The 10,741-nt window shown below is 58.4% G+C and overlaps 1 protein-coding gene across 1 annotated transcript; it reads left to right on the top strand.

The window, feature by feature from the left end:
- Positions 1–844: 844 nt before the first annotated feature.
- On the top strand, positions 845–4,862 carry OSM (oncostatin M). Its single transcript, XM_032138380.2, has 3 exons — positions 845–930; positions 2,551–2,693; positions 3,229–4,862. Exons 1-3 carry the CDS (start codon positions 897–899, stop codon positions 3,808–3,810), a joined length of 759 nt encoding a protein of 252 aa, XP_031994271.1. The 5' UTR covers positions 845–896; the 3' UTR covers positions 3,811–4,862.
- The last annotated feature ends 5,879 nt before the right edge of the window (positions 4,863–10,741 follow it).

Here is a 10,741-nt window from a genome sequence, read left to right as displayed (position 1 = left end):
TTCCTTTTATGTCCATGATGGCAGCAACCCTGTGAGGTGGGCTGGGAAAGGCTTTTCTCCTCCTCATTTTATATTTGTGGGTCTCTGAGGCCCAGAGAGGTTAAGTGACTTGTCTCAGGTCACACAGCACCTCAGCAGGCTTGAATCCTGGCCTCCTGTTTCTCTTGCTCCAAGTGTCCAGTTCTCCCCAGTGGTGCCTGTCTACAGAGACAAGGCCTGGCTTTGGGGAGTGGGCCTGGCAGAGGGTGCACGATGTGGGAAAGGAGACCGTCGGGAGCCGGGCTGGGGGATGCTGGTCCTGGGGCCTGAACCACAATCTCGGGGCTGCCAGCCTGCGTCTGGCTCTGTGCCCAGAGCCCGGTGGTTTCCGCTCACAGATGTCCCAACAGCCCCGGCGAGAGGGCAGGAAGGGCACTCAAGAAGGAAGATGTCTCGCTCCCCTCAGCCCCCAACCACCATGTCCTGCGAGACCAATGGCTCCTGGGCCGAGACTGGCCTGGGGCCTCCAGAGGTCCAGCTCGAAGTCCCTCCTGGCCATCCCTGGCCCAGTTCCCCGAAGATGGTATGGACCCTTTTCCTCCCCACTCACCCCAGGAAGGCTGAGGCTGCGGTTTACATCATCCTTGGGCGTAGGGCTGACCTCGAAGAACGAATTCGAAGAAAACAGGAGGAGGAGCGGGCATACCACCCGCCCTGCACCCATTGGCCGCCCGTGGAAATTTTGGTTTTTAGGGTCATGTTCCCAGAAGGCCTGCCCTCCCCCCTCCCCATCCCCACCCACCTCATGAGGTGTTGGCCAATCGCCCCAGCGGGCATAAAGTGGCTGACAGCCTGCAGGGCTCCCAGCCGAGAGGTGTCACCCCCAGCGGGCGCGGGCCGGAGCACGGGCACCCAGCATGGGGATACCGCTCACACAGAGGACGCTGCTCAGTAAGTACTTCCTTCCTCCCCGCCAGAACCCGCCTGCTGGGTCTGTCCACGGGCGCCGGTGGGGAGCAGAGGCACCCTCTGCCCTCCGGGACCTGGGGAGGCTGGGTGCCAGGCAGAAGGATGCTGAGAAGGGGAGAGAGCCAGGAGGTCAGGCAGAGAGAGCGGTCCACTGAGAACCTGGCCTCTCCACAGGTAGAGAAGGGGCATCCCTGGAAGGCTTCCAGGGGGAGGTGATGTCAAGATGTAGAGGCAACTCTGGGAACCAGGGGGTGAGAGAATAGGATGGGCGAAGAGGCTGGGCAGGAGAGGGAGGCTCAGAAGCTGGTCAGGGAAGTGGTGTGAGGTGTGGAGGGGTTGTGGGGCCTCCAGCTTGCCCAGGATGAATAGAAAGTCAGCCGGGCCTGGGAGCCCCAGAGCCCATACAATCACACAGCACACACAGCCACACCCACATGGCCACATGAGCACACAGCCATATGACGTCATCCGCAGCCCTGGATCTCACCAGCCCAGGAACCCCCACATGCAGACCAGAGTCCCCACGGTGAATGGAACAGGTCTCCCTCACGCCGCACACAGACTCAGATGCACAGCCATACAGAAACCCCAGTCCCACGTGCGCTGCCACAGGCACAGGCCCCTGCCAGAGCCCGGCAGCAGATACCTGGGGAGGCGGCGAGGGTGCCCTGGGGTCGCTATGCCTGGGTGCCCGGCCCCTCGGCCCTCCCCAGCAGCCAGTCTTCCCCAAAGGGCCGGATGGTTCTTAGGACGGGAACAATGGTGTCACTGCCTTCCGGGCCATTGCGCCACAGGCCCCTTCTGACCACGTGGCTGCGGGTGCCCCGCTGGGGGTGGTGATGAGCGGTAACTGTACCCGCCCCCAACACCTTCTGACAGGCTCACAGCATCCCTGGTGGGCCTGACAGAAGGAGCCACTTATGGAGAGAGGAGGGAGGCATGAGAGGTCAGGGGAGAGCCCTGGCCTTGTGTGACCTGAGCAGGACCTTCTGCTGAGACTTGGTTTACCTGTCAGGAAAGTGGGGACATGGACTGGAAGGTCTTCCACATCTGTTCCAGGCTGCGCCTCTGGTTGAAAAGGCAGACTCTCCTGGTTCTAGACAGAGCTGAGGGCACAAGCTGCTCCCGGGCTGCCTGTCCTGAAGCCCTCTCAGGCCCATCTACCTGGATGGCCAGAGCAGCTGACAAGGCAGGTCCTAGGACAGTGGCTGGTCTTTAGCCCAGTGGTCTTGCAGGGAGCCAGTCCCACCTTGCAGAGAGTCAGCTCCCGAGGTTAGAACCGTGCTGTAGGCAAGATTGGGATCCAGCCGGGCACTGCAGCCTTTGCTCAAAGACCTACTTGGTAAATCGCAGCCACTGTCTCAGTCCCTCCCACTGCTTGCTGTGTCAGACCCTGGGCAGTGACTTACTGGGGAGATGATGGTGGCCTTGGTGGGCACACCTGTGCACACACCGTGCCACACAGTGCCCAGCCCCCGCCCTCCACTACACAAAGTCTGGGATGAAGGAGGCAACTTTCAAGGCCCTCTTGACCCCCTCCCCGAGGCTCCCATCTGTGGCTTTCCTCGTCAAGTCAGGTGACACCCCTCTTCTCTGCCCTAGGTCTGGTCCTTGCACTCCTGTTTCCAAGCATGGCGAGCATGGCGGCTATAGGCAGCTGCTCGAAAGAGTACCATGTGCTCCTTGGCCAGCTCCAGAAGCAGACAGATCTCATGCAGGACACCAGCAGACTCCTGGACCCCTATGTAAGCACGTGGGCCCTTGTGGCATCTGAGTCTCAGAGAACTATGGGGTTAGGAAGGGAGTGAGAAGCAGGCAGAACAGGCCCAGCCCCACTCCATATGGCCAGGTGGGGGAACTGAGTCGCTGTGTTATTCCAGCCTTAACCCTGAGGAGCTAAGGCTGGCCCTCCAGCTTCCCTAGCTCTGTGGTCCCAGGGCGGGACTCCAGACGCCATCACCGCGCTCATCTGCTTACTCAGTGTACACTGCACACCTGCCAGGCTCTGGTCTAGGCACTGGGACATAGCAGTGAGCAAGACAGAGTCCAGCCCTCTTGAAGCTCCACATTCCCCACGGGCATCCCACCAGCTCTGCAACATCATTCCGACCTTTCCTGCAGTGATCTTGGGGTCCTCTTCCCTCTCGGGCCTCAGTTTCCGGATCCATCCAGTGGGAGATTGGATAGGGGTGCATGAGGTCTAGCATTTCAAGGCTGACTTGTCTGTGAGTGTGATCCAGATCCTCAGCATTCACCCTAAGATCCTCCTGTTCCCCACAGATACGTATCCAAGGCCTGGATGTTCCCAAACTGAGAGAGCACTGCAGGGAGCGCCCCGGGGCCTTCCCCAGGGAGGAGACCCTGAGGGGGCTGGGCAGGCGGGGCTTCCTGCAGACCCTCAATGCCACACTGGGCCGCGTCCTGCACAGACTGGCCGACTTAGAGCAGCACCTCCCCAAGGCCCAGGATTTGGAGAGGTCTGGGCTGAACATCGAGGACTTGGAGAAGCTGCAGATGGCGAGGCCGAACGTCCTTGGGCTTAGGAACAACATCTACTGCATGGCCCAGCTGCTGGACAACTCAGACACAGCTGAGCCCACGAAGGCTGGCCGGGGGGCCTCTCAGCCGCCCACCCCCACCCCTGCCTTGGATGCCTTTCAGCGCAAGCTGGAGGGCTGCAGGTTCCTGCGTGGCTACCATCGCTTCATGCACTCAGTGGGGCGGGTCTTCATCAAGTGGGGGGAGAGCCCGAACCGGAGCCGGAGACACAGCCCCCACCAGGCCCTGCAGAAGGGGATGCACAGGACCAGACCCTCCAGGAAAGGCAAGAGACTCATGCCCAGGGGACAGCTGCCCCGGTAGCCTCAGGAGCACCCCTTGCTGGTGAAGGATGCGGCAGGTGCTCTGTGGATGAGAGGAACCATCGCAGGATGCACCTCCCAGGTCCCCAAACCTGTTCCCCTCTGCTACTAGCCACTGAGAAGTGCACTTTAAGAGGTGGGAGCTGGGCAGACCCCTCTACCTCCTGGTAGAGGGGTCAGAGTCAGGCTGTTGCACCACCCCCTCAGCCCCAAGTTCCCCAGGCCCAGTGGGGTGGCCGGGCAGGCCACGCGGGGCCGACTTTCCATTGATTCAGGGGTCTGATGACACAGGCTGACTCATGGCTGGGCTGACTGCCCCCCTGCCTTGCTCCCCGAGGCCTGCCAGTCCTTCCCTCTCATGACTTGCAGGGCCGTTGCCCCCAGACTTCCTCCTTTCCGTGGTTCTGAAGGGGAGGTCACAGCCTGAGCTGGCCTCCTATGCCTCATCACGTCCCAAGCCAGACACCTGGATGTCTGGGTGACCTCACTTTAGGCAGCTGTAACAGCGACAGGGTGTCCCAGGAGCCCTGATCCGGGGGTCCAGGGAATGGAGCTCAGGTCCCAGCCCAGCCCCGAAGTCGTCATGTGGCCTGGGGCAGGTCACTTTACCTCTCTGGACCTGTTTTCTCTTTGTGAAGCTAGGGAGTTAGAGGCTGTACAAGGCCCCCACTGCCTGTCGGTTGCTTGGACTCCCTGACGTAAGGTGGATATTAAAATCTGTAAATCAGGACATGTGGTGCAAATGGCGCTGGGAGGTGTACACTGAGGTCTCTGTAAAAGCAGACCCACCTCCCAGCGCCGGGAAGCCCCAGTCTTGGGGCCTCGCTGCTGGCTGCTCCCCCTGGTGGTGGATCCTGGAATTTTCTCACCCAAGAGCCATTGCCCTCCTAGGGGCGGTCTCAGCAGCTGCGAGGCCAATTCCTTGGAGGGACATGACTAATTTATCGATTTTTATCAATTTTTATCAGTTTTATATTTATAAGGCTTATTTATGATGTATATTTAATGTTAATATTGTGCAAACATATATTTAAAACTTGTCTGGTTTCTAAAGCCTCTGTGTCTCTCGGTTGTCTTTGGGGGAAGGATTTGGGGTGGTGGAAGGGCAGCCTCTTAGAGAGGGGAGGGACCTTGGTGGCAAGGCCAAAAGCGTCCACGCTCTGGGGATGGGCTGGAGGTCCTTGCGCTGCCCAGGAAGGGAAGTCACATGCCCCAGCCGCCGGGGGCTGTGACTGTGGTGGGGTGGGGTGTCAAACTCAGATGAGGCATTGGTTATGGCCAAATGGGGCTCCCTTGACACACTGGGGATAAGGGGTGTCAAGACGTGGTAGCAAGAGGGGAGGAAGAAAGGCTTGAGTGTGTGGGCTGCTTCTGAGCCCCCACGGGTGTGTGGCTGAGGTCTGTGTGCTGATGGACGTTGCATGCTGATGTGTGTTATATACCCATGTGTGTTGCATGTGTATTTCTCTTACCTCATTTTGAAGCCTGGATGTCAGTGTCCTAATGGAGGCTTATGTCTGTATCTGTATTTATGAGTGCTTGTAGGCATGGATATCTGGGTGCGTCTCTGCATGCGTGTCTGTGCATATGCAAGCTTAGGTATGCGCCAGCGTGTCCTCTCATATGTGTGTATGTTCCTGGATCACCCTGGGGGTCACGGGCATATCTGGTGCCTGGAACATGGAAGGTGCTCTAGGCATTTGTGGCATGAATCAAAGAGTGAGTTCACAGCTACACCCCTGCCACCAGCATCCCGCCTGATGTGGAGTGAGCATGTAGCAGACACGAGGAATGGCTGTGTGCAGAGGAATGAAGAGACCTGGCTGGGCTTGAAATCCTGTCTCAGCCCCGTTCCATCTCTCTGGGTGACCTTGGGAAAATTCTTTAATGTCTCTGAGCCTTTGTTTCCTCATCTGTGGAATGAATAAAGAATAACAGATCCTGCCTCAGACAAGGCCAGTGACCTGGTTTGTGCTTAAAACTGCTTCCTGAAGAGCCCAAGGGGTTAGGGTTGCCATCTGACTCGCAGAAAACTGGGTTCCTCCTGAATGCCCAGGCGAGAACATATAGGCCGAAAACATGCTGAGGCAAGGGCTCCCAGAGGCAGGTGAGCTTGACTTGGATAGGTCCCTGGCTACCCCCACTTCCTGAAATGGCAAATAGAGCTGGGGATGGGATGGCAACAGGAGGACTTTACATCAGGGTGGAGGAGAACCAGTGCAGAACTCCCTGCAATAGACATGATACATTTTGCAGATGAGAAGACTGAGGCTCAGAAAGTTTGAGTGGCCTGCCCACATCCTCAGACCAAATTAACTGGGGATAGGCACAGTTTGAATTCAGAGCCGTAGGACTCCCGGGAGGGTGCATCTTTCTGTAACTTGGCTGACAATTTCATAGTTCCTGAAGGCACAGAACTCCAGGGCAAGGGGCAGACAGACAATAGACAGGCACAAGGACCAACAGGAGCATCTGAGATTGCAGGATGAGCTCAGCAAAAACAAAGCAGGGTGATGTAACAGCAGCGGGAGAGCCAGGCGCTGAGAGTGGTCAGAGTAGCATCTGGAGAGGTGACGTCCACACTGTGGTCTGAGTGACGTGCAGATGGGGAGGCGGGAAGATCTAGGGCAAAGGCTCTGAGCGTTCAGGGATCAGAGTATCATGAGTCAGGGCATCAGGATTTACCCAAAGGCCCAGAGAGGGGAAGCATCTTGCTTAAGGTCACAGAGCAAAGTAGTGCAGGGCTAAGGCTAGAACTCCAGGCCCCTAACTCCCAACCAGCAGTCTTCCTGGGAAGCTCCCTGACATATTCCAGCCTATTTACCAAGTACCTAGCAAGAGCCTCCTGCGGCCCCCACTGGGCTCCCCCTTGCCCTCAGGGGTCCTACCATAATGGCCATCTTTTGGCTCCCAAAATGCCTGGGGCTCCTTCCTACCACAGGGATTCTTCCTATGCTGTTCCCTCTGCCTGGAATGCTGTTCCCCATCCTGTTTGTCAAGCTAGCTCCTTCCTTGTCAGATCTCAGCTGGAGGATGCATCCTTAGCAATTCTTCCTCACCTGTCCAGAGTCTGGGTCCAGGAACTTGGTTGCGCCGTCCCTTCCGGCAGCACGCACTCTGTGTTGTGTTCACATTGCCAACTGCGTCTCCTATTAGCATGGAGGACGGAGACCGAGTCTGCTTGGCTTGATGCTGTTCCTGCATCTGCATGGTGCCTGGCATACAGTAGGCGCTCAAGGAAGAGCAGGGCAGGTGGGGCCCCGCCTCCCAGCCCCAAGGAGAAGACAGAGGCAAATGTGTTGCTGGGGGAAGCAGAGGCACCGAGGCGTGCACCAGGGAGCCCATCCTAGACAGGTGCCACCCCCACGCCCGGCCTGCCCTGGCTCCAGGCCCCACCAACAGCAGAGTGGGGGCCCTCACTTGTGTCTCCCTGCCCCAGCTGGGGGAAGGGGGTTTCCTCTTCTCAGCTGCTGGGAAGCTGTGGGTGGGACGTGGCAGACACCAAAAGCCAGGCACACTCTGGTTCCCGGAGCGGAAGGGGAGCAGGCGCTGCGGCTGACGCTGGGGTTGCTCTCCAGGAGGGCAGAGGTTGGCCTGTGGAGGAAAAGCTGGGAAGCCCAGCATGGCTGCCGGACCCCTGGCCGTCCCCCACCTCTCACTGCCCAGGAGAGGTGTCTGAGGCTGACTTTGAACTAGAGCACACCCACCCCACAGGACACAGATGGGGGAGCTTGTCTCTGGGAAAGGGTCTCAAGTACACTGTCTGTGAGGACTTGTCACCCCCGTAACATCTCCTGAGGAGTCACAGTTGCAGGTAACCCCAAACTACCACCTGCAGTCTGATCCCCCCCAAGGCCAGATCCTACACACCCAGCTACCAGGATAGTCTCCTGACTTAGTGGGTGCCTTAAAGCCAAACCCACCGTTCTGCCCCCAAACCTTGCACTTGCTTTCTGCTTCTCATTTGCCCCTACTAGAGTTCCAGAATCCCAGCCCATTGCCTTTCTCTCCCTTGGCCCCTCCTCTCCCCTCCATCACTCCGTCCTGTGGTCTCTCCCATACCTGTCTCTTGCAGGCGACTCCTCTCCCCATCGCCTGCCAGGGTCTGGCTCCCTGGACACAGCCTAAAATTATCTCTATCGTCCTATTTTCTCCTGCTCACAGACCTTTCGGAACTCCCTTTTATCCTAGTGCACAGAGCATCCATTCCTAACTCCTAGCTGCAGCATCCGAGGCCCCCAGCTCTCAGGCACGACCCATTTTGCCAGTCATCTCTGCATTCTATCCACTCAGCTGCTCCCACCCCTGCATGCAGCCTGAGCTCCCTATTCCCCCTCAGCTCTTCTTCTTCTTCTTTTTTTTTTCCTTTGGAGAAACAGGGTCTCGCTCTCTCGCCCAGGCTGCAGGGCAGTGGCACGATTGTGGCTCAATGCAGCCTCGACCTCCCGGGCTCAAACAATCCTCCCACCTAAGCCTCCTGGGTAGCTGGAACTACAGGCCACCACCATGCCTGGCTAAATTTTTGTTTTTTGTAGAGACGGGATCTTGCTATTTTGTCCAGGCAGGTCTCGAACTCCTGGCCTCACGCAACCCTCCCACCTCAGTCTCCCAAAGTGCTGGAATTACAGGCATCAGCCTCTGTTCCTGGCCCCCCTCCCTATTTCTTACATCCTCCTGCCCTTGAGGCCAAGCACAGATGTCCCCCACATCTGTGATTCCCCCACCCAGAGGGGCTTGTGGGGCTGCCTCGGTGCTGTGGATGGCTTGCAGAGTGCCACTGTGGAGTTTCCATCAGACAGAGGCAGAACGGGGCCTTGTCAAATCATCCTGCCGACTCCACGGCATAGACTGCTGTGTGATGGGTCCCCATGACCATCCACCGTGAGAGGCAGCAGGATGGGGCCCTCTGAGCAACCACTTTGTTGCCCCAGTGTGCGAGAGCTGATGCTCTGCTAAGCACATTTTCCCTAGAGGGACGGAGCCTTCAGCACCTGCAGATAAGTGTGTGCTCCCTGCACTGACTCACATAAGGGACAAAGGCGTCACGAGCAGCTGTCTGCTGGCACCGGGCTAAGAAAGATAAAGAGATCCTGGTGCAGTCCAGCCACTGAATCCACTCGAAGCTGGGTTCTCTTTTTCTTTTTTAAGTTTTTCAGGGCGGCGGTCCGGGACTCTCAGTCAATGCTGCACATCACACACATGGGTTAAAAGTTCCCTAGGACAGCAAAACTACAGGAAAAGGCGGGGAGGGGTCCTGGCACATTTTGTTAATCTACAGAACAAACTCAGCATAGAAACAGCAGAGCCAGGATGTGAACCCGGGCCTTCCTTGGGCCTCTGTGGCCTTAGACTCTTTGCTGCAGGTTTTCAAGTGATTTTTTTTCCTCCCAGGGATGAGTTTAAAATATTTTAGAGTTACACAAAATGAGTTAGACCTCAGCCCCCTAGCTGGGTACTCTGCCCGGGGTCGAGCCTCAGTTTCCCCTCTGTACAATGGAGCCAACTTGGCCCACCTCCCAGCTGAGACAAAGATTCCCTGGGAGACAGCACAGACACGACGTTATTGGCAGGGCCGTCCCTGAGCCAGTGTGGCTAAGGCTCTCTCTCTTATTTCCTCTTTCCCTCCTTAGTGGTTTTCTTTCTTCTCAGCTCTTTTCTCTTTGTCCCTGTCCTGTCACCTGCCCTGCCTGCCTCCCACCCTCCACCCAGGGGCTGGGACATGGGGTGCCCACAAAAGCCCTTTTTCAGTGCCGAGGAAGGGTCACAGTCCATGCTCCTTTGGAGTGGGGAGGCCCTCCCAAGGCCGGCCCGGCTCCCTACGTCTCAGGACGTCGGAGGGCTGGGCTCGGGGAGGGGCGAAGGTCTCTGAGGGAGGGGGTTGGGCAGGCGGGGCCCTGGAGCTTGTGGCAAGGGTGGATCAGATGGGCCAGGTGGCGCCCCAGGTTCGGAGGTGGGTGCTGGGGCAGGGAGTGGTGGCCTGGGAGGGGGTCCAGTGTCTTGTGGGGGGAGCTGTAGCCCTGTGACTCTTCTGGGGACAGGGACAAGGGGAGGCTAGATGTGCTGCACACGGCCTGTGGCAGGTCTGAGTCAAAACACCTAAGGCCGACCCCTGCGGTCATGCGGAGGGCTGCCCAGTCATCGCCTTATGCTGGCCTGGGTCACTCAGGCAGGCTGGGCGTGGCCCCGTCAGCTGTGACTCAGGCCCCAGCGGCCTCGCCACGCAGCACTGGGCAGGGGCATCAGGCACAAGGACGCCCCCTCCCCACACCCCGGCCCTGCTTCTCCCCTTGCCTCCCAAGACCCTGCCCCCACCTGTGTCAGGCACAGACTGGGTGGGAACCCAGGGCCCTCTGCACCTACTGCCCCCAGCCCTTCAGCTGGGGGTGGGGGGTGGAAGTGGGGGTAGCGTCAGGGCCACCCAGCTCTGGACGGGAAGTCAAGTTGGGGGCGGGGTGAGGAGCCGACTCCAGAGAAGATCCAGCAGGAGAGGGAAGCAGAGGGGGCCTGGCCCGGAAGACGATGGTGTCCCACTGAAGACCTGGCAAACCTTCCAGATCCGGAGCGGCGTGTGCAGGCACAGACCACGGTAGGCTTCTCCCAGGGGCAGGGCTGGGGGTAGAGGCCAGCCTCCAAATTTATCCTCCACCAAAGCAAACATCCCTCACTCCCTTGTGGGTCAGGGGGCATCTGGTGGCCCACACACGCTCCAGGCCTCAGTTTCCCCTTCTATGCAATGGGCATGGTAAGATACGCCCCAAACATCTCTCTGAGGATGCCGGGGCTAAACAGGAGAGAACGGATGCGAAAGTGTCATGTGGACATGTGAGGGTTTAAAGAGCATCAAAGGGTTAAAGGGCACAGGAGAGAGCTCTGGACACGGTGGCTGGAAGGAGGCCTGGATTTGAATCCTGGCTGTTTGGGACCCTGGAGGG

This window comes from Hylobates moloch, unplaced genomic scaffold (assembly GCF_009828535.3).
Source record: "Hylobates moloch isolate HMO894 unplaced genomic scaffold, HMol_V3 SCAFFOLD_19, whole genome shotgun sequence".
NCBI classification, from domain to species: domain Eukaryota; kingdom Metazoa; phylum Chordata; class Mammalia; order Primates; family Hylobatidae; genus Hylobates; species Hylobates moloch.
The sequence above is the reverse complement of the archived record's forward strand: the minus strand, read 5'-3'. Positions and strand labels throughout refer to the sequence as shown.

Excerpts from the sequence above, each read along its gene's own strand:
- OSM (XM_032138380.2), top strand. The coding sequence starts at position 897 with ATGGGGATACCGCTCACACAGAGGACGCTGCTCA. Across the intron at positions 931-2,550 it reads CACACAGAGGACGCTGCTCA|GTCTGGTCCTTGCACTCCTG; the intron begins GTAAGTACTTCC and ends TCTCTGCCCTAG. Across the intron at positions 2,694-3,228 it reads GCAGACTCCTGGACCCCTAT|ATACGTATCCAAGGCCTGGA; the intron begins GTAAGCACGTGG and ends TGTTCCCCACAG.